Consider the following 24,186-nt stretch of genomic DNA (forward strand, 5'->3'; position numbering starts at 1 on the left):
CACCTATTCAATCTACAGGCGTTCTCTGCCCAATTATGCTGGAATTATAGTTTTTCAACTTGGACTGCTTTTCGAATGAGACACGATGCAGGGCAGCTAATCAGACCTTAGCTAATTTACATATTTCAGCCTTAAAGACACGGTAAGGAAAACATCCTGTTTAATTCTGACAGACAAGAAGAAGTTGGAAAATAAATGCAAATGGTTTTTGTGTATTTTTGGTACATAAAACTTCTGTAAAATACAGGAATCCATCGCGATGCTGCCAGGTATCATAAACAGCCTATATCTTGCCTCTTTAGTTTTCAGATGGCAACACAGTTGCTTGGCTTTATAGCTTCATTTGCTCACTTCTCTCTGCATAAAAGTTAGCCAGGCTATAACACAGTAAAACTGATAATTGATGCACAGTATATTGTTATGCTGTATATTGTTAGAATTGATTACAGTATATAGGTAAATAAGCATTAGAACTTGAGTGTTCTCGCAAAATAACATCACGACTGTGATATTTGTGATAACACACAACCTCGAGTGTTCTATTGCTTTTATACAACAGTTAAATAAAGTAAGAAATGAATAAACCGGGCTGTGAATGCGGCGTTTAATATGTCTTAATGTCGCAATTCCTTCCGCCAAATTGTAGCTCCTTAACAAGAGTGAACTCCGCCCACTCGCTGCTCAGTCGGCTGTAAGCCTCGCCTTTTAGAGTACGGACCGAGCCATAAAACTCCTGCAATATCAAGTTCAGCTCAGTTTTGTCAGTTTTTGCCAGATGTTGTTTGTTCCAGCCAGTCTGTAAAGCGTCTTACAGCCCATTGTTGGCTTGACAAATGGTGCTGGGTTCATTTCTGGCTGATTCCAGGTTGTTTAGCTGTTCTTCTGTCACAGCTGCCGACTGAAAAGCTGCTCAGCGGTGACGACAGTTTGGGAATTTAGTGTCGTCTCATCTTCTGAGTCTGACCAAATCGGTTGTCGGTCAAATGTGATCTTAAGTGTCCGTTTTCTGTTTGTGGAAAAGTATGAAGTAAAAACATTTTCAAAACGCTTTCAAAGTTGTTGCCTAGCAACAGCGTCTCAGCAGAGTGATAGTATTGGTGAAAAAAACATAACGCTTCTCAACCAATCAGCTTGCCTGGCTGGAAATAACTGTTGTATAATTAATAAAAAGTGCTCTGTTTTGTCAAAATAAAGATTAATTCTTAAAGTTTGTGACAGTAAGGCATTTTTTTTTGATCATTTTAAAAATCTTAATCAAAAACTTTTTTGCCCCATGCTCCTCTATTCAGTTGTTGTAGTACGGACATAATTAACACGACTCCATCCACTCTTCTTTTCAGATCCTCACTGAATACCATTCTTCTGTCTGTATCCGCAGGGTCCGAGTTTATTTCCAGCTACAGCAGCAACAGCAGCAGCAGCAGCAGTATGGCAGAGCCGGTAATTTCAGAAATGCCCCCGACTGCATGCCCAGAGAAGCCCAATGTAGACTTCAGCTATGTGGGCATTGATGCCATCCTGGAGCAGATGAGGAGGAAGGCCATGAAGCAAGGCTTCGAACTCAACATCATGGTAGTGGGTGAGGAAACCGCTCTTCTATATTGACTCCCTCTGAACACTAGCACTGCTTTACTGTTACAGTCCAACAAAACAGGAGAAGCCAAATTGCCCTCTACGCTTCCTGTACAGTATTACAATCTGTCAGACTGACTGCAAGGATCATATGGATATTATAGAGCATTGTGGATTAAGGTTCTAAGATTTAGATTAAGTGAACTGTATTAGTCGCAAAATGGGGAAATTTCACCTCCGCATTTGATCTTCCTGTTACGTATTCCATTCTGTCAGAATGACCATGTACATCAGATGAAAATGAGCTTTATTGAGAGCTTTTTCAATTTGAATGTTAGAATGACTGTATGGATGTATAGTCATAGAGCTTTGTGGAGCGCTTTGTAAATGAATCAATAGAAGCCACATCACCCTCTACACTTCCTGTGGTGTATTACAGTTTGAATCGGGTCATATGAACATTTTCAGAACATAATAGAGCACTAAACACGCTGGCATGTTTTGTTTGATTCACACAATATAATTACAACCTCCTTATTACTGGACAGATTTACATGTTTATCATGCTTAACAGAGGGAAACTGTATATATGTATGTATGTATGTGTGTATGTATGTATAGCTGTTTCCCTCTGTTAATAAACATGATAAATGTGTACCTAAATAAACACACACGTGTGTGTGTGTGTGTGTGTGTGTGTATGTGTGTGTGTATATATATATATATATATATATATATATATATATATATATATATATATATATATATATATATCAAGCTATAGTCGGTTAGCTTTCTCACGATTTTTCCACTTTTCAGAGACCGAGAAAGTTGCCGTTTACTGCATTTTTTTTTGCACTGATCTTTCTAATTAAACGTTTATGGTTTTCCAAAATCTCTGTAATTTAATTTACCCTGATAGAACCATTTTAGGAAATTGGCATGAATTATGAAAAGGCGTCTAATGAAGGAATCCTTTAATATACCGAGGGGTTGGTAGTCCAAGCTTTAATTTTCCAGAACACTGAATACCACAACATGTGCTTGACTTTAAAGAAACCCTGGCAACACCTTTAAATAGCAGTCCGTTACATGCCACCATTAAGTCAGTGTGTCCCTTCTGCCTGTGTGAAAATGAAAGTGAATTGTGTTTTCCTTAGACTGTTTTTCATGGCGTCTTGGTTTTGCATGTGTGTTATTTCGCTGAAATCGTCATGAAGCTGTTGTATAGCACATTGTTGTTAATGATGTGCTATTCACAGGACTTTAGGAGTATGCTAATAGCTAATTCTGCACAGATAAAGATAAGCCGAGTTTTCAAGCTACGGATGGAGCTTTTATTTTACTGCATGTCTGGCTGATACACAGCATTGTTTACAAGCTCTGAATTCTTTCACATAGCTGTGAAGGATTGATAAAGAGGTGGGAGGAAAGGGTTCTGATGACAGCTGGAGTGTGATGGCATACCAGGACTGGGCCATTTTACTATGGCATGTTAACAAAACTGAGGCTGGTATGCTGCATTTGCGGCATCTACTTTTTCAGTTTACACTAGACATGCTGAAATGGAGTTATACAGTATTAGGCATTTGCCTAAAACATAATATTACCATTTCCTGAAGAAAATGCAAAGTGATTGTCCAGCTTCATGTTGTTGCTAGGGCATTGCCAGGTGGTTGTTAGGGTGTTGCTGTTCATATGTATTCCAGGTGCTTGCTTTTTCATAATATGAAGACATTTGATTGGTGGCTTATAAAGGATTAAAAGCTGAGCTGAGTCTGTGAGATGGTTCAGTGTTAGTGAATGATTTTCAATTGGGGAATGAAGGCTAGAGTGTCAGAGTGAACTCGCTGTCCCTGTACAGCTGTAGCTGATTCATGCAGCTCTGGTGGTCAGGCTTTATTTAACCTGGTTAGCGCAGCCAGAGTCTCTAGCCCAGCCTTTAGAGCTTTCTGCCCAGCCTACAGATCCTCTAGACAAGCCTTAGAGCTTTCTGCCCAGTCTACAGATCCTCTAGCCCAGCCTTAGAGCTTTCTGTGCAACCAGCAGACCCTCTAACCCAGCCTATAGAGCTTTCTGCATAGCCTTTAGAGCCTCTAGCCCAGCCTTTAGAGCTTTCTGTGCAGCCTGCAGATCCTCTAGATAGCCTTTAGAGCTTTTTGCACAGCCTTCAGAGCCTCTAGTCCAGCCTTTAGAACTTTCTGCACAGCCTTCAGTACCTTCAGTTTAGCTTTCAGAGCTTCCTGCCCCACTTTCAGATCCTTCAGCCCAACCCTTAGAGCCAAAGGGCCTAGCCTTGAGATGCTTCAGTCCAGCCTTCAGAGCTGAAGCATAGTCTTCAGAGACTTCAGTCCAAACATAAGATCGTTGTGCAGTTAAAGGTAATCTACAGCTTAACTTAATCAACCTTACTGGTGCTGGGCCATTTAATAATTTACAGGCTGCTATTTAGATATCCACTACAAATATCCTCAATTTTAAACAGATAGCATTCTAAGATCCAAACAGAAAGCATATCGTTATTATTGCCTGATGATTGAAATTGAAATACTACCTGGTGATGTACTGTAGAATTAATAGTCTCAGACCTGTTCTCTGTCTAGGCGTTATAAAACAGCTGTGTATGATTTAGTCCAGCTGCAACAAGTACAGCAGTCTTTTTATCTTTAAATCTGGCATGCAGCGCACATTAAATTAATGAAAGGTGGCCTCAGACTTTGCATCATGCTCTAATGACATTCTGCTGCAGTCAGAGCAAATGAGGGTTTAATGTATGGTTGTTAAATCTCTGCCAGTAGTGTTAGATGGATATTTGAACTGCATTCAGTATAAATACCTATTTTGGTATTGTCGTGTCCGAGTTTGGGGCGGTTGCTTATCGTGTGTTGTTTTGGATTTTTGAGGTGTCTGGTCTTTATTTGGTTTATGTTGGAATGTGCATGTGTTTGTATGAATAGCTCTGGGGAGCTGGCTTTTGTCCACTTGTGCTGTTTCTTTCTTTCTGTCACACGGTTGTTTTAAAAGAGCAGCCTCAGTTTGAGTTGTGTTAATAGTTGTGTGTGTGTGTGTGTGTGTGTGTGTGTGTGTGTGTGTGTGTGTGTGCGCGCGCAGGACAAAGCGGTTTGGGGAAGTCTACACTGATGAACACACTCTTCAAGTCCAAAGTGAGCCGGAAGTCGGTGATGGGCACAGCTGAAGAACGCATCCCCAAAACCATCGAGATCAAATCCATCAGCCACGGTGAAGCCTCTCATCAGCCACCCACACTCTTGACTCATGCATGCTTTTGTTTCGTCTTTATGCAGTCAGGCAGTTTTTATGACGGGTCATTTTGAGTTTAAAGACAGGCTGCAGTCAAAATGCTGATCTTGCTTTTGATGAATGAAAGAGAATGGCCACCAGTTAATGGTGGAATGCTGTGCTAATTGGTACCAGCTACTTTCTATTCATTGTTAACCACATTAGCATATTTGGTTGATTTTTTTTTCCTTTAAAAATAAGGAATTTGAAAGCAAACCTGATGAGTTTGGGAACAAGTAAATATGGCATGGAAGATTCTTTTTCTCCTGCTTCAAAGTCAATCACCGCAAAGACACTGATCGGTCCATTTCTAATGTAATATTTTATCAGTCTGAAAAATTACTGATTTGCAATTAAATCATCAAAATTGTTAATAATACCAGCAACAACAGTAAAAAATAGAAAATAACAACTTTCTACAAACAAACATGTGACTGCATATTTCATTAAAAGACTTGTGATTTGTACTAATGATACAGTAAATAACTACCTCCCAAAAACATAAACATAGCTTACTTAGTCCAGTAGAAGCAGACAGTGTTGGTCACACTACGCATTGTCACCCTACTATGTGAAGAACGGCTGCCTTTTGTTTATTCTGTTTAGTCTTTTTAATTTTTAATAATATAAAGCTGTTTATCGTTTGGCCTTGGGGCAGTGCAGTCATTGGCTCATGAGCGGACAGTTCTTTTGTTTAATTGGCTCACGAACATCTGCATGAAGAAGGAGGTGCTTGATTTAAATTATATGTATATGGGGCAAATTAGGGTGTGCCTGTTGTAAATGATTAGTAAATATTGTACTCGTGCACAGATGCTTGATTTCATTAGTTACACCCAAAACACCACTTGTTTTGACTTTGTGCAACAGTGTCGTGAATCAGACGTAGAGCAGTTCGTACATCATTTCAGAGGTCCGAATGTGTACTTGCTTTTGTGCTGCTTTGATGAATAAGGGCCATTGAACAAGTGCTCAACGCGTTTTTTAGGAACAAATTCAGAATGAAATATTTTATTTTATGAAATCCTAGTCCTATGTTAGGGCTCAAGTAGTACTTTAAATGAGACTGGCCAATAAAAGCGCATGATTGTAAACTATATAATACCTCCGTGTATTTTCTGTAATATTTGCTGTTTTAATGGTTAATTTCTGCAAAAACCTTGAGATGTAAATAGTCATTCACAGTGGTTTGGAATGAATTATCGAGTAAAAATCATTTGGATTGTTTCAAAATCATTTAAAAAATTACATTTACAACATTTTGGCTGACGCTCTTACCCAGAGCGACTTACAGTTTGATCACTTTACACAGGTAGGTGAAGGTGGTGTTAGGAGTCTTGCCCAAGGACTCTTATTGGTATAGTGTAGGGTGCTTACTCAGGTGGGGGATTGAACCCTAGTCTACAGTGTAGACGGCAGAGGTGTCACCTACTACACTACACCAACCAAAAAGGCAGCATATTGGTCAGGCAGCATATTCATAACCATGTAATGTAATAACACTCCATTAAGCCTTACACAAGACACAGAATGTTAACTAAAGGCTTCAGCTTACTGTAAGATATTTAATGACTTGAGTTCTTTTATATATATATATATATATATATTTTTTTTTTTTTTTTTGGTACAGAAAATATTAAACCAATCCTGCTGTCGGTCTCTGTCACTAGAATAATCCAACACTGATGAAGACCTGTCTCTCTTCTCTGCAGATATCGAAGAGAAAGGAGTGAGGATGAAGTTGACTGTGATAGACACACCAGGCTTCGGAGATCAGATCAACAATGAGAACTGGTAAAGAAGCACTCCTGTTTGTGGTCTGGCCTGTTGTCACAATGGCAAATTAATCCCAGTTTCACACCAATCACACATCAATAAGATGCCATTTGTGCCTGTCTTGAAAGTCCCTCAGTTAAGCTATGCACTTTTCTCCAATCACATCAATAGAATATAATTCAAAAGAAAATAGGTATGATTTGCAAAACCAGCAGCAAGCTAAATTTATCAATTTGGACAGTGAGCAGACAAATTTGCAACTGTGGCACAACTACACAATTTTTTGAAGCTGCAGTTGTCCATTTTTCCTCAGCACGGCCGTCTTTGTGGAGATGTATAAAATGCTTTAACAGCAGGGGGTTCTCACCCATCATTGCTTGCTACCAGCTCAACTTAGTGTCACAACATTTCACATATAGAGAGCCAACAGTGTCCTAGATAAACTACTCTAACAGCGTTAATACTACTTCTAGTAATAACATTTTATAATAATATAAGTAGATGGAATGTTTAGTGATCATTTTTAATACTCATATAAATGAAGCAACTTTACATTTATTCAGTACTATTAGACAGGCTCATGTTGTTGCCTAAATGGGCAGTTGAAGTGATGTTATCCACTATGCTATCCAACCGTTGTTACCTTTTTGCAGAGGGAACATATTTCTGCCTTCTCTGTTTATTTGTCTTATAAATTGATCCATTTCATAAAACTACTCAGTAATTCTGCTTCGGCTTTTCAGCTGAGTGCTGTCGGCAGTGTTAGCATTAGCCTAAGCCAGTTCCGTGTAGCTTATGTTAAGCTACTGTGCCACAGCGGCTGGCGGGTGAAGCTAATCTGCCTGTCAAATGTAAATATGTGCTCACATTTAACAGGCGGCTGGATAATTTGCCACCCTGCCTGTTGATTTTTGCTCCTGACTTAATCAAATGACCTCCCCTTCTAGCTGGCAGCCCATAATGAAGTTCATAAATGACCAGTATGAGCAGTACCTGCAGGAGGAGATAAACATTGAGAGGAAGAAGAGAATCCCGGACTCGCGTGTTCACTGCTGCATTTACTTCATCCCCCCAACAGGACACTGGTCAGTACTCACACACACACACACACACAGTGTCCTGCCACTGCTAGTCTGGGTTTAAAATATATCTTTAAGGGGTGTTTTTTTTTGCCCTCATTCACTCAAACATTTTAGTTAGTTGGACAAACATCAAGGTAAATGGTACTATTTATAATAATATTTATTACATTTACACTATTATTTGGGGATATTTTTTGTCCTTTCATTGTGTTTAAGCCTAAATATGAATGAAAGGCCTAAAGATTTCTGTGAAATACAAAAAAAATCTCATATTTATTTTCTATTTATTTAATAAACAGCGTAAGTGATGTATGGTGAACTCTGCAAGTATTGTAGTAATACTCGTATTTAATTAACTCTCGATTGAAAACAAAAGGGTTAAAATCTTGAAATGCCCAGTGGAAAATTTGTCCACTCAAGATTTTTTTAATCCATGATATTTAGGTAGATACAGCCAAGCAAGCTCTCCTATTGGTTAGGACTTCAAGCACTAAACTGAAGGCCTTACAGTAGATTAACTACTCAACATAATTAGAAAGAACAGTGGAATCGCCAATCACGGTTTTAGTTTACAATGGATGGGACCAGTTTTAACGAGGGAAAACTGCTCCCTCTAGAACCTTCTCTAAGTCTTACATACGTCACCTACAGTGAATACATGAGGTAAACCAGTGCATTTCAGTTGTTAGAAGTGGAAAACAGCAGCAGGTCTACATGATGGCTTTTTACTGAGTCCCTGTAAAGCTGCCTCCTGTCAAAGTGTATTTGGATTATCTGTTACAGATGTAATGCAGAAAGGCCAGAAATGTGAATGTGCCTCACCGTTAGCTTAGGGATACATGCTACTAGAATAGAGATATAGAGATCTGCACTAGCCTTAATTAGCATTATCATGTTTTTTTTTTTTCCCTCTCGTTTTGACATTTATGGCTCTAATAGTTTGTCTCTGTTTATGTGTATAAATCCCTGCTGTGTTCTCTCTGAGGAAGCACTCTCTCCTGTTTAGTAGTAGTTGTAGAGGAAGTTGGGCGCACGTCCAGATGATGCAAACCTTGTTGCTGTGTTTCACTTTTAGTTTGTTGTTTATCTTTATTGGGGTTTGTCCACAGGAGAGTGCAGTGTGCATTTTAATGACTTGTAAAATTGACATAGCTCTAAACCACATTTATCAACCCTCATTTATCCTAGCATCAATGCAAATGTAAACATTACGACATTTGAAAAAAATTCCTTTATCATTATGAGTGATCTTTGTGCTTTGGCACATGCAGAAGTGTGTAAAATACTATGACAAGACTAATCTTGCTCAAGCGTCATACACATGTGATGTCATTTAATTGGCTGGTATGAGCTAAATGTGTGTATATGTGCCAAGATAGAGTATTGGGTCTAGAACCATAAGGCAGAGACCAATAGAGCCTATGCATTCTGAAGTTCTTCAAGGATCCAGCCAGGAATCCAGTTCAGAAAACCATTTAAATGTCTAAACTCCACCTGTACAACCAAAACCAATTCTCTTGTCTCAGCCAGTCCTCCAGTTGACGCAGACTCTGAGTTTAGTGCTGATCATCAGAAATGTATTGCTAAATACGCATAAAAAAAAACCTCAAATGCAGTCACACTTCTATAAATGAGACTAAACACTAGCCATGCAATCACTGCCTGTGTCTGAGCCGAGACACAGTTTCAGTTTACATTGATTTTGAATATAAAAATATCTGATATTAAATATGCAACTCAATTTGTAATTGAAAATAAAACCTGACTTGGTGTGTATCAGAGTTTTAGCACTAAGCCTGGATCCAATGTGCTAATTGTTTATTTTTATTCTTAATAACCATCAGAATGAATCACTATCTAAATTATTGCAATTTTACCTCACAGACACTCCAGACTAACAATTTCTGAAAAGGTATCTGAGTTGCAACTTGTTTTCAAGATCTCAATAAGCAAAAACTTGTAATTCTGCAGGTAAGTTTTTGATCAAAATTGACCCAAATTCATAAAGATCTCAAATTACTATTAGCATTTACATGTCAAGCCATGGCAAATCTGAGTAGCCCAGAGTCTCCTGAAAATAACAGCATATGGTGTGTGTGACTGATGTAAATACTTTATAATTGCAGTTGTAATTGTAATTGACCCAAAATGCCAAAAACATTCCCAAAAATTCTGGGGTCCTAAGGGTTAAGTCAAACTATAGCTCAGAAGTTCTTATTCACAGACAAGTAAATTTATTAAGAGGAGAAAGTTTATTTACTGTGTAAAATGTGTATCTTTAGTGTCCTGTAGGGGGAGCTAGAATTCCTCTCTCTGAATGAAGTTATGTTCAGCGCTACAAAAGGCTCATTTAGCCCAGGCCCCAGGCTTCTGCCTTCCAAAGCGTGCCATTTAAAGAGAGAGGACCATTTGAGAGAAGCTCCCCTTTCACTTGCATTCATTTCAGGGACACATCTGAGCTGTTTTACATTACCGCATGGCCCTGTCCTCTCATTTCTCTCAGAGGCAACACCAAACAAAATTAGAACAAACAAAATGCATGAAACAACTGATAAAATGAACAGGACAAATATGAAGTAGAAATGGAGGGAGGAAGAGATGGTGATCTCTGGTCAATTTTAAGAACCTGGGTCATTCTATAGAAATGTCCACTTTTTTTTTTTTAAATCTGTTCATAGGAGTCACTGATGTTACTGATTGTCATTGGTTTTCCACATAAGAAAAGTAACACCAGTGACGTTTTTAATGAAAAATGCAATTTATAAAACAGCTGCTACAGGGCATCAAACCACACGTTGTCAATCATGGAAAATCCACTAATATATCTAATTTAATCCATTTGTATGCTGTTTTTTCCACAATTACCTAAGAATAAAGTTGGTCACACCAGTGACTTCAGCTAAAGGGTTCATACGAAATCCTGAGCTAAATGAGAAAATTTCACAGGGGACTTACCATGTGCTTTTCTTCATAGATCCTCAGAAAACAGGTAAAAGGAAGTCAAGTGATGTCATCAGTGTGATTTTTAATTAAAAATAAGATTTTTTTCATTGCGCAGTAACACCAGTGACACGACACCTGGGGTCAATAACTTTCATTATATGTTTTAGATTATTTGTCTTTTTTTTCTTTATGTATTTCATAGTTGTGTTATAGATGATTGCAGTTAAAATGGCAGAAAAACATGGTTTTTACCTCAGAATATGGCCTCAGCCTTCACACTTGACTGTGGGGGTGAGCACTTGTGTAGTGCATTGGAATTCTATACGATTGACTTAAAAACCAATATTACAAAATTGAGGCTCAAGAAGGTGTAATTGTTAAAATAACTAGTTTTTAGCGTCTGCAGATGCTAGGGATGCAAAAATGGATGTTTCTGTGGAATGACTCCGCTGTGTCCTTTTTTTTGGTGATATCCACTGATGTCCACCAGCTGTTTAAATACATCAGTGTTGTTAGTTGGTTTTCTTATTTGTTTTTTAAGCACTAATAGAAACATATATGTTTCCTAAACTAAGTCTAGTAATAAATTTCTGCTTGAGGTCCCAGTTTTGTGTCCGTTCTCTCCTTTGGGTCAAACAGTTTATGCACTCGTGCTCTAACCAGTAACAGTGCTGTTTACAGCGGGCTGAGAGCTTCCTGACCAGCCACAGTCCAAATGAGTTTCTGTGGGTTTCAATTAATCAGAGGATTCTTGCTCATTGTTTCTCACTCTCACTCTCTTTCTCTATGTCTCTCTCCCGCTGTCTCTCAGTCTGAGGCCGTTGGATGTGGAATTTATGAGGCGTCTCAGTAAAGTGGTCAACATCGTCCCGGTCATCGCGAAGGCGGACACACTGACCCTGGAGGAGAGAGACTTCTTCAAGAAGAAGGTCAGAACTTGCACTTTAAAGCTTTCTCCTGCTTTATTAAACTTGTTGATCCACAGCATCATTTTTCACTCATTGGGCTTCTACAGACGGGCTGTTTATAGCACATAAATCCCAGTGATGATCATATCATTTTAATACTGCTGGTACATTTACACAATTAGCATGTTTTTAGAAAGTCATGGTTAAATTACTGCTGCAAGGCACGTTTACACATGTTCACCCTACTGTAACGGTCTGGAAAATGTCTAAAAAAGCATTTTCTGTGCAGTTACAAATTCCTGGATTCTAAAACATGTTAAAGGGGAATTCCACCCCTTTCTAAATTTCTTTACAAATTTCTTTCCATTTCTAAATTTCTGAATAATTCATTTGTAAGTCATTTAAAGTGTTTTGATGTGACTGTTTCATTTTATATAACAGTTGTTCCAGCCACGCAAGATGATTGGCTAAGAGGCGTTGTAACGGTGCTGTTATTTGTTATTTGACCGAAAACCGATTTGGTCAGGCTCTGCAGATGAGACGACACTAAATTCCCAAACTGTCGTCACCACTGAGCAGCTTTTCAGTCGGCAGCTGTGACAGAAGAACAGCTAAACAACCTGGAATCAGCCAGAAATGAACCCAACACCATTCGCCAAACGTGTCTGATCTTCAGAGTCGGACCAAATCAGACTGAGCCATGAAACTGACCCAATAAAAAACAGTAAAGCTGCTCAGTGGTGACGACAGTTTGGGAATTTAGTGTAAGGAGCTGGAGAACGAACTGCCGGCTGAGCAGCGAGTGGGCGGAGCTCGTTACTCTGACGTAGCAGCAAGCTGCTCGTTAAGGAGCTATAATTAGGAGGAAGGAACTGAACATTAAAACATATTAAACGCCAGTTTATTCATTTCTTACTGTATTTATTTAACTGCTGTATTAAATCAGTAGAGCACTCGAGGTCGTGTGTCATCGCGAAGTAACATCACTGCTGTGAGGATCTACGGCGACCAAATCACAGCCGTGATGTTACTCCGCGATAACACACGACATCGAGTGTTCTATTGCTTCAGTTGTTTAAGACTCCCTAAGCAAAGAACTATATATTTAATTCCTGATGATGCATGTTTGTTGTGACTGTAGCTGTTACTGCTGCAAGCATCATGTTTTAAGCATTCTTACAGGCTTGTAGTTCAGGACAGAGCAGTATTTGAGCTGTGCATGTGCGTTTTGAATTGGCTGCAGCTGAATGGTTACTCGATTTCCATGCAGGAGAGCAAAGCTCAAGCCCGGCACAGGATCATTCAAAATCTTTTCTCCTAGGAGGTGATGCTTCCTGACCCCTTTATTGTGGTAAATTAGAGCTTTTGATTGGTTTCTATTGGTTGGTCACCTTTTTCACCTGCATTTTAACAGGGAATTACAGTACCGTCTCATCCTCATGTGCTCCTCAGTCTTGCTGGATCTTCTGCCCCTGGAAGTTATGTTTTTTGGATGATGTGGAACAGCTGGTTGTGTTTTTATGGTTGCTATGATATGCTGTTTTTGTAGATCTTGAGCTGGCTCTGTAAATTTGTTGTCTGGAGACGCTTGTAGTCACTTTCAAAGGAGCAGACACAGCATAAAGGAGTGGAATCTGAACGTGAACGAGAGCCAAAAGTTCTTTGGCTGACAGTAAAGTGTGCTACAGTAAAGGGCCTTGGAGCTTGTTCCTCCGTAAAGACATGTTCATATGGGTCTGTAGGGACTCTTTTTGCCTAGGATACATTTGTTAAGCCGAGGCTTTGTGCAGAACGTTCAGATGGGTTGAGGTAACGTGGCATGTTGGTCGGTTAAACCCTCATTGAGCATCAGTGCTGTTGCAATAAATGTTCGTGGTGAAAATTCAGTTTGTCTCTTTACAAAGCTGATGTTGCCAACAATTATAGGAAGGTTATTCTCTACCACTTAGCATGGTACTAACTGCCCAGTTTTGTCCATTTTTATAGATACAGGTACAGAATGTCATACAGTGTCATGCCAACTTTTAATATGTTGTATTTGTGATGTCACGTGAACGTGACCTCTCAGCCCCAGTGACGTCACGTGCACGTGCGCTCTCAGCCCCAGTGACGTCACGTGCACGTGCGCTCTCAGCCCCAGTGACGTCACGTGCACGTGCGCTCTCAGCCCCAGTGACGTCACGTGCACGTGCGCTCTCACCCCCAGTGACGTCACGTGCACGTGCGCTCTCACCCCCAGTGACGTCACGTGCACGTGCGCTCTCACCCCCAGTGACGTCACGTGCACGTGCGCTCTCTGCCACAATGGCAGACGCAGCCCAACAGCACAGTAACTTGTGGCTGCTTCTGCTTAACGACATCATCTTCTTGGTGGTGTCCAGTAGTCGCTGATGGCATTTTGCGTTTTCCTGATGGGTTGATATCACAGCGTAAAGGAGTCAAATAATTAAATCAGGTGTTTTTGAGACTGATTCCACATACATTTGTTTGTATTGGTCTCTAACGGCAACCATCAAGTCAGCTCCCGTTAAGAAGCAATACTATCAGGTTCTTATCATCGTCAGCATAGCTTTCATGAGTTTCAGCAGTTGCCTGTTTGTTTTTTCTGCAAGTAAACCCGATATTCATGTCTTATCACGGGAGGGTTTATTTTGAAAGTTTCCATATTTAATTATATTTTTAGCATGACTGTTAATATACGTTCAGTGTAACTCTGACATCATTGGCAATGATGCACTGGCATCATTAATAGGCTGGCGGTTCATGTCAGGCTGAGAGTGCATGTCTGCAGCCAGACCCTTCTCCGATGGTCAGCCTCTAGTAATTTAGCCCCTGAAAGCAGTTTAGCCCTGCCCAGTCACTCTGAAGTTGTAAGTAGTGTTTTTCTGCCTGGGCTGCTTTTGAAAAATGGGACAGTACAGAGCAGCCAATCAGAACAGAGCTCATTTTAGTAAATTCATCTTAAAGGCACAGTAACAAAAATAGCCTGTTTAAAACCTTTTTGGTTTTCTACAGAAACGTTATGAGCGAACCTCAGTGGGAAAAATAAAATACAAGACAAATGTTGGATGTGGGCCCTTTAAGCTCTTGCCTTTTGGCCAGTTGTAACCAGAGTGGAGGGCTTGAGCTCTAACAGCAGGTCTCCGTCTCTCTCCGGGATCGGGAATCCCTCTGAGCTTTCTGAAACATGGCCTGCATTTCACTGGCTCCAGCTCCGCCTACAGACCAGAGGAAAAGGGGGAAAAAAAAGAAGGCAGGATTTTATGTGCAAGATCCTCAAGAGTCACGTCCTGCTGGAAATGTTTTCTGATTCACAGAATGGATTCGACTGAGGTCAGGGATTGGCCAAGGCTCAGCTGTTGACGTGGCAGCGGTGGAGCTCCATGACATCACTTCCTGTGTTTGACAGCACAGCGTGGGCATATTAAAGAGCTGTTTGATGGTTAGGCCTGGAGGAGAGAATGTGAGAGGCATAATTGAAGAAGGCAGCCGTTCATTTAGAGAGCTATTAATGGAAACGAACTACAGCAGCGCGCCATGTGTAAACAGGACGGTGAGATGTCCTAGTGCGAGAAAGTCATGTGAATATTAAAGAGCATTATAGAGTGCTTTTAAAATGAAACTGTAAAAGCCAAACGGCCCCTTACACTTCCTGAAGTGTATTAGTGTCTGTCAGAATGACTGTGTGGATTATATGAATGTTACAGAGCAGTGTAGCAGCTGTACTCACGAGGGTTTGTTTCATTAGCTTTATTAATAGTAATTTAGGTACTTTTAGGATGGGATTCGTTTTACATTAGGAGGTGTTTAAACCACAGGACACCTCTAATGTTCATGAGCGATTGTTTATGAGCGATTTGCAGTCGGTTCACGCAGTACATCCAGTAGAAAGCATGTCTAGAATGAGACCCCCTTTACACCTGGTCACTTCATGTGACCGGTATCTGGACTGTATCCTGATAAGATATGGTAGTCAGTGCATCTCTGGTTAGACTGAAATCCGATTGCTGTGTGGGATGGAATATGCAAGTTGTATTATCTTTCCATATTGATATTGTGATTATCTTCCTCACAGACCCGGATCATGCACCCAGTGATGTACTGCATGGGGAGGAGTTTCAGTTGTACTGGGACGGGTTTTGATTGTCGAATGTGTCTTGGAAAGATGGATGCATTTACACTGCTATAACATATAATGGCTCAAAAGTGGTTTGAATGATCAGATTTGTATGGTTTAAATCTTGGGTTGCATTTACACTTGAATTTTCATGTAGCTTGGCCTCCGGATATAATCCTGATACTCGAGACGTATGAAGTGATCAGGTGTAAATGAGGTCCTGCTGATTTCCTTCACCCTAATTAACTGCCTAGCTGTCTAAAGTGAAAGCAGTATCGTTGTATAAAATGAAACGTTTTTCTGTCATTTTACATATTTTAATGTTAGGAGTCCTACACTTGATTTGGGCAACAGACAATGCAAGTAAATAGTAAATGGGTAAAAAAAGAAAACAAGGATATGTCTATGGTTTGTTTTATAGCACAGGATTAAAATAATTTGGGGTCATTTCTACTATTTTTTTAATAACGTCTAAGCGTTGGCCCTGTCATCAGGAGATCGCGAGTTCGAACCCTGGTGATGCTACAAACAATTGGCCTCACTCTCTCTGGGTGGATAGGTTGGCCCCCCTCAACCCCCCACCCCCCCCATCACTCAGCATGATACTAGTCAGCGCAGGCGTTTGTTAGCCGATGTATCAGAACTGGCGGTTGGCGCTTTCCTCAGAGCGCGTTCGGCTGTCCCGTGACGTTGCGTGAGCGGCAGTTGAAAAGAAGCGGTGGCTGGTTTGACAGGTCTCGGAGGAAGCCTGTGCTGCCTTCACCCTCCTCTTAGCGTTGATGGCATCGTGATTGGGGGAGTCCAAACTAGCGGGTGGAATTGGAGACGACGAAATTGAGGAGAAAATTGGGGCAAAAAAACCCCAAAAACAAATAAGGTTAATTATGTGGTTTGTTTTATTATACAGGACTAATATAACCTGAGATTATTTATATAATTTGTGTTATACACGGGAACACATGCAGGATTAACATTACCTGGGATTATTTATATAATTTGTGTTATACACTGGAACACATACAGGATTAACATTACCTGGGATTATTTATATAATTTGTGTTATACATTGGAACACATACAGGATTAGCATAACCTGGGATTATTTATATAATTTGTGTTATACATGGGAAAACGTACAGGATTAATATAACCTGGGATTATTTCCTTTTCAGTTCAGTATTTACAGTTTGTTTCATATAATTAATTAATGTAATTTAGGGTTATTTGTGTGGTTTGTTTTATAGAACGAGATTCTTTTAATTTATTGAATTGTGTCTGTCCAGCTCTACCCTGAGCATCTCTCACAAGCAGCAAATGCCCAGTGTTCCAGTTTTCCTGTTTGGTGTGTGTACGTATATGCGCGAGTTCTCTCAAGGCAAAGAAAAGCGTTGAGGCGTGCTGCTTTTTTTGCCCTGCAGTGTTTCTGATTGTGTGTGCATGTGTGTTTGCAGATCAGGGAAGAGCTGCGTGCCAACAGCATCGACGTTTATCCTCAGAAGGAGTTTGATGAAGATGCAGAGGACAGACTGATCAATGAGAAAATACGAGTAAGTAACTAAAGCAGCAGATTATCACTCTGCTGAGTTAGAATGTTTCGCCGATTATTAGAGATGTTTATAATGTACATAGGTCTTTTTTTAAATGCTAACAAATGAAGTTGGTTATGCAGTTGTCATGAAATCTCAAATTTGAAGGTGCAGCTGCTGTGAATTAAGTATAAAAGCTGTTATTAATGACTTCAATTATGTTGATAAAGGGATTCATTACACACAGTACAAAGACACCATCCTTCGTGTGCATAGTGTATATAATGTTTATCTTATGAAAGTTATTTACAGTGCAGTCAGATTCGTGTCTTTTACACGCATAAGGCTTCTCAGCACAACAGGCTAAATTTGCAATAGCAGAATAAGGTCACTAATGAATTAATCATTTCTTTTTTTCAAAAAAAGTTTAGGACAGTACTAAATATGTCTGAATTCTTTCAGTTTGCCCTTCTTTACAGACTGAAGGTAGTGAATTATGGCTCATTCATGTGGATTGCGTGTTGAGTACTGATTGCTGTCTCTGTCTCCGTGCAGGAGATGATTCCATTTGCAGTTGTTGGGAGCGATCAGGAGTACCAGGTGAACGGGAGGAGGCTGCTGGGAAGGAAAACCAAATGGGGAACCATAGAAGGTGCAACTTTTGAAGATTTATTCTTCTGCCTTTTCCATATTTATACACTGTTCTCTCCCCTACATTCTCAGAAGACTACCATGGCAGTCTAATGTTGCATTTCCAAACAGTGGAGTAAAGTGAATGTAGGGTTTTTTGTTTTTTTTTTTTTGGAAACACAAAGAGTAGTTGAAGTCCAGTTGAAGTCCAGACGTATCTGTTCAAGTACAACAAAACTCATATTCCAATGAAAACACACCAATAGAGATCTTGGCATGTTTAAACCACCAATACCCGCATGCTGGCAGGAACGCTGCTGCTATTTCAGTAGTGCCATCGTCATAGCAATGTTTACTTGACCTCTTAGGTGTTTAAACTAGAGCTTTAAAAGTTGGCCCAAACATTAATACAGCCCGAGAACTTTCTGTCCAGACCCGACTCAACTTGAGCCATGTCTAAAACTGACCAAAGCGCAACAAAATTATGTCCAAATCGGGCAAAAACTGGCCCAATATCACCCAAAGTACCGAATAAAGCATGACATTTTTAATAATGGCACCATTACATTAGTCTTTTAATCTCAGATAAATTATACAAAAAAAACATAGAAAATATCAGCTGTCAAAAAATTAAGTTTAGGTTCCATTATCAAGCAGTGCTTTTGTACAATACTCCAGACATTTTAACTCTGAATAAACTTCAGTACAGAGAGCACAATATTTTAGCCTTCACCTGTTTATTCTTAAAGCTGTAGAACCCATGTGTCAAACACAAGGCCCGCAGGCCAGATCAGGCCCACCACATAATCCCTTCCTGCCTGCAAAATTATTTTTAAAAACTTATTAATATTAGGTGGTTTCACAATGCACTGCACTACAGTTCCCAGCATGCACTGCAGTGTAATGTGGTCCAACTATCCTACCCCAACAACAGTCTATGGGACAGCAGTTACACCTCAGTTCTATACAGTTCTGCACAGTTCCACACCGGTCAGATCACCAAAATGCATTTCAGCTGCAGTTTCAATAATACAAGCACTCAACTTTAGCTCAGCAGTAGCCATGTAATATTTCTGTGTCTGTATTTTACGGCTGACGTTTTTGGATATTTTGAATAAACAGTGGCCAGTTTGGGTTACAACGCAACGTTGATTAAAAATGAAACCCTTTTTTTTCCTCTGGACCACAGATTTGATGAGATTTTTTTAATATGGCCCTTTTACTGGTTGAGTTTGATACCCCTGCTGTAGAACGTGATGCATACAATACATTGTGCACAACATAGAACATAAAACAAGACGTTTTGGCTGCACAAATGAAACGTTCATGTTCTTTTGGCTGCACTAAACTGCACCTGAATCAATTCAGTGCTTTACTTCACAAGCGTGGGCCTGATGCACTTGAGCGCTGAACTGTCAACAGCACAAGTGACTCCAGCATGACTGATTAAAAACAGTTTTAAGGTTGTAAAAGTAGAGAGGAAGAATAAGGAGTAATACTAAAGGTGGGAAATGTGGGATGAAATGTGTAAAAGTGGGAGACTATGAGAACCTCAACGTGAAAAACATGCTCTTCACACCAAGGAAGATAGTTTGATGAACATATTGAGTGTATAAAAACTTTAAAAAGACAAAGCTTTTCTTTGTTGTTCTCTCACTCTCATGCGGTCTCTGAGCCGCTGAAGCATTTCACTACGTTTTCTAGCAGCAGTGAAAGGCATTTCCGAGTTTATGAAGCAAAATGATGTGATAATTATTGTCTAATATGTGTGAGGAGCTCAGTTCCTCTTCTTAAAGCCATCTTTTTAAACCAGTCTTCATTTCCTGCAGGCGTAGTTTTCTCCTGCTCCTTTATTGACTCTGATGTAATCTATAATTCATACACGCAGTCCTCCTCACTCAGACAGCCACACGTTCATCACACACAGTCTGTCAGGCCATCAGCTTTATCTTTCCGGGAGAAATTAAATTACTGACAGGCTCGACGGCTGATCACATCACCACCTTCCTCTGAGCCTCATAGCTCCCCCTAGTCGCCAGGGAGACAACCTGCAGGAAGGAATTATGTATAAAATATGTATAAAATGAATTTTATACATTATAAATCATAATTACAATAAGTACCTTACATGAGTAAAAAATGTAATGTACAAAATGAATTAAATTACATTTAAAAATGTAAAATAATCAGATTAAGCTGTTATTCACCAAGTACAACAAATTAAATAAGCAAATCATTTAAAATAATCCTAATTGCTATTCACAAAATTCAGAATGCACAAAAAAAGTATTTTGGTTGTGGTTTTAGTGCCAACATGAGCACCACATAAACAGTCACTCACTCACTACACATAAGTAGAATAATGTACATTGATCAGTTTGTACAGGAAATATAAATAGTTATGCACTGTATTTAAATATGAGCATCAATGGCAACTGTTTGCTTTGCGTTTTTAATATCTCTGTTTTTTATTCCTCCGTGCAGTTGAGAATATCGCTCACTGTGAGTTTGCCTACCTGCGAGACCTCCTTATCAGGTGAGCGGTGTCTTTTTGTACAGTCGTAAAACAAAAGTTTGAGTACCCCTGGACAAATGACGCTTTGTTGATTTGAAACATCCTCTACAGAGAACACACTTCTGCACATTTATAGTACAGTTACTGCTTATTTGCTGAACTTCATGTCACTTGTGTAAAAGTTAGGGCACATTTTATTCATTTTTATGAATAAACAAAAATGACAATATGTTAAATTCAGCAAATAAATAGAAATTTGCTGAGAAACGCTTTATTTAAGTTTGCTTACTGTAGTGAACATTTAACTTTACATTTTCACTCCCCTTTAATCTGCCAGCAGTGAAGTGTTTTATTGGTGGGAATCAGCAGAGAACCAGAATCTGACACCAGTATTGCTGTAATAGTTGGAAAACAACATATTGTGCCGCCCTAGTGTGTGTTTATGCGATGCCTTCTCTATCTGTTCTCTACAGAACCCACATGCAGAACATTAAGGACATCACCAGCAGCATCCATTACGAAATGTACCGCGTCCGCCGCCTCAACGAGAACAACCTGCAGGCCAACGGGTTAGCCGAACACCACCCGGCCTCTCACGAGATGTAGAGCCTTCATCGCGCTCCCTTTCTCTCTCTCTCTCTTTTCCCTCATCCCTCTGTCCACTCCTCCACCTGCACTCCAGCTGTTCCATTCCACCCCATCTTTCAGCCGCAGCAGGACCAGCCCGCTGACCACAGACTCTGCTTTGACCGTTTCACGTCTGAGGAGCCTTTAATAGCTGTATTTACTGCAGACTCCAGCTCACTGTCCTGCATGGACAAGACTAAAAGCCACACAGGCTCCACTGTATCCACATTTCCTGAATGCCAGTTCGGCTCTCTAGACTTAGTCTTTTGGTACAGTCCTCCTCTCCAGGCTCCACCCACAAGCATGTTCTTCAGTAGCCACTGTTGAGAGGTTTGTCGGGCTTTACAGAACGCTGGGAAAATCTCATTTAACCTAAAGAGAAACTGTACCACACAATTCAGTCTGTAAATAACCAGATTATCTATGCCTGATTAGAGCTGCTACATGATGTAGTAATTGTAGTAATAATAATAATGTAGTAGTAATAATAATAATAATAATAATAATAGAATTTTATTTACAAGTGCCTTTTAAGGTACCAAAGGACAAGTTGGAAATGAGACATAATTAACACATACAGAAGAATTCATTTGAAAATTAAAGGGGAATTCAACCAATTTGTTTTCAGCATTTTCAAAATTCAGTGGTTGAGATATGAAGTTTTCTTTGGGGACTATTTTGCCTCGACGCTCCACACATGCCACTCCACCATGAATTTTATAGATATGTTTAAAGTAAAGAAACTTTTATAGATATGTTTTAGGCCAGTCTATTAGCGCTAATCTATCATAACTCGGTGTGTCAGACATCAGGCAGCGTTTTCTTAACCATTTCATGTAACAACTTTCTGTGATGGGGCATGTAGAGGCATTAGACTGGTTCCTGTCACCAGAGCTGTCGGAGTTTCCGTTGAGCTGAATTCGCCTTAAAAACAAAGGCTGTGCCGTGTGCTAAAGTTCCTCTTTAGGTTGAATGTAATTCATGTAAACATTATCTGAACTTTGTCCAACCTGGTAGGAGTTGCTTCAAAAAACACATAGAGGTTAATTAAACTGCAAAGTGGAGTTCAGAAAAATTAGGGCCTCTTTTGAGACCATTTTGCTGTAAAGATTTGTGACTTTTTACCCCACGCTAAATCTTTCATTTTTTTTCTGTTCTCCCACCAGCAGGACTCTGAAAAATGCCTCCAGGAACCAGTTTACAGTGTTCCACTTGGAGAAACCCAGTCTGCCATTAAGTGTGAACAGTTGTTGAAACATTAATGGTTCCTAAAAGAGCTCTAGTTTCAAAAGACCCCCCTAAATTCATTCAGACCATTTTTGTGTCTTAGAGTGTTTTTCACATCATCCCTGCCTGATCACCTGACGGATGGCTGTCCTTCCTCTGTGTGAAAGTGCAGTGAGGTGCCACATCCTCGGTGTCCATCCCACACTAATCCCACCTGCACCACTGCACTCTCACAGTGTCAGGTTTGCAGAAGAGGCCACAATGCAGGTGCTTTTGGATCTGAGACTGTGGGGTCTTTTTACCTGCTTTATCAAAGTGATAATTCTAGCAAACACCATGATTAATGATGAGTAAAAGCTAATTAATAATAACATTACCTTTTATTCACTGACATGCTAATTAGCATTAGCATCCTTTAGTTAAACTGTGCCTGAACTGCATCACCTTTCTGCCAAAATGAGCTCGTTCCGGAATGCCAATAATTCCCTGTCCAGTTCCGAAATGCTTTTATTTGCCTGATGCCCCGTTATCGGGTTGCATTTTATTGCTTTTATTTTTAAATGCTTGTGTTTGAGATTATGGGAAAGCTCTTAATTCCTAGCTTTCTCTCTATGTACATACATGTAAACCCAATCAGACCTGAAGCCACGATTTGAGGATTTGAATAGGACTGTGAAGAGATCCAAGATGGAAAGATTGCACATTAAAGCTTAAGCTTTTATGCCCATAACCCCAAACTTATTTCCGATCCAAAGAAATTCCTGAAACGATCCTCTCATTGCGAGTTATTTCGGAGAATGTGGGCTCGAGCTGTGAAGTGCGTGGTGGAGTAATTTAGCTGATGATAAAGAATGTGCTACAATCTTTAAATACGACTGTGCGCTCGAGGTACTGTTAGATTAGACCCTTCACAGCGTAGCTGTCATATCAAAACCTCTTTCTTCTGTTTTGTTTTTCTTGCAAGATTCTCTCCTCCCCTTTTTCCAGTTGTGCTTGCCATTGTATGAACAGCTCATGAACAGAACTGCCTAATGAGATCTGGAGACATGTTAGACTAGATCTGGAGACTGTTAGATTAACACTACAGTTGTCCTATGAAAACCTTTTAAAACACAGCTGCACTTTCATGAGGAATGAACCAGTAAAAACAGTCCAAAGTTATTTTGCATTTACTAGCATTAAAAGCTGAGAACGCTTGTTCCTTTTCCTGAAAATGTCCGAGGTTTTGTCACGACAGCGGCGATCTGCCTAAGAAAGACTATTTGAAATCAGTATTTTCGCCTTTTTTCAGCTATCCAGATTTCTGTATGTGTGTATAATCACTGCGATGTGAACGCTGCCACAGTGCCTTAATAAGTCTCCTGATACGCTTCCTTTTAAAAAGCCATAATTGACGAGCATCATTACATTAGGATGGATATTAAGGCCTTACCCGAACCTTTCAAGTGCTTTTAATTGGAAAAATATTCGTTTTGTCCTGTGCTGTATATTCATAGTGATTGTTTTTGGGGTTTTTTTCTACCGGTAACACAAATATCTTTGATATGTTATTTTAAAGAAATAAAGATATTAAATATTGACCTGTTTTTGGTGGTTATTTCTAAACAGGTAAATTCTTGCTGAGGCGAATGTCGATGCATTTGATTACTAAATACTGTCACGTGTCCTTTGTGCCAGCGTGGTGTTAGTGGGTTGCAGACTGTCAGTTTCACTCTGTCTGCTTCTGATAGTTGGGCCACAAATCAGATTCACACAGTTTCTCCTACATTCTCCCAAATGTAGTCGATCGGCTAAGGTGGGGTTTGATCAGAGAACGTGCAGTGAGGGGAATTGCAGCTCAAGGTCATCTGGCATGCCCGAACTCTAGAGGGCACTCCTGAGTCCATAATGACTCCCTAAGGGTGCTCCTTTAGTGTTTTGTAGTCAAGTTTTTGATATAATGGGAGAAACAAGAAGTGACTAG

At 39.8% G+C, this 24,186-nt stretch overlaps 1 protein-coding gene across 7 annotated transcripts in view; it reads left to right on the plus strand.

The window, feature by feature from the left end:
- Window positions 1-23,803, plus strand: part of sept9a (septin 9a) — a 156,345-nt gene extending 132,542 nt beyond the window's left edge. For all 7 annotated transcript variants that reach the window (XM_017683789.2, XM_037544876.1, XM_017683790.2 and 4 more), the window contains 9 exons: window positions 1,379-1,579; window positions 4,684-4,812; window positions 6,585-6,666; window positions 7,596-7,733; window positions 11,485-11,602; window positions 17,150-17,245; window positions 17,780-17,876; window positions 20,339-20,390; window positions 20,843-23,803. In XM_017683789.2, the coding sequence (XP_017539278.1) occupies window positions 1,379-1,579; window positions 4,684-4,812; window positions 6,585-6,666; window positions 7,596-7,733; window positions 11,485-11,602; window positions 17,150-17,245; window positions 17,780-17,876; window positions 20,339-20,390; window positions 20,843-20,975 (1,046 nt within the window). In that variant the 3' untranslated portion in view covers window positions 20,976-23,803. The remainder of the gene's footprint in view (window positions 1-1,378; window positions 1,580-4,683; window positions 4,813-6,584; window positions 6,667-7,595; window positions 7,734-11,484; window positions 11,603-17,149; window positions 17,246-17,779; window positions 17,877-20,338; window positions 20,391-20,842) is intronic.
- Window positions 23,804-24,186: the final 383 nt, after the last annotated feature.

This window comes from Pygocentrus nattereri, chromosome 14 (genome assembly GCF_015220715.1).
Source record: "Pygocentrus nattereri isolate fPygNat1 chromosome 14, fPygNat1.pri, whole genome shotgun sequence".
In the NCBI taxonomy this organism is placed as follows: Eukaryota; Metazoa; Chordata; class Actinopteri; order Characiformes; family Serrasalmidae; genus Pygocentrus; species Pygocentrus nattereri.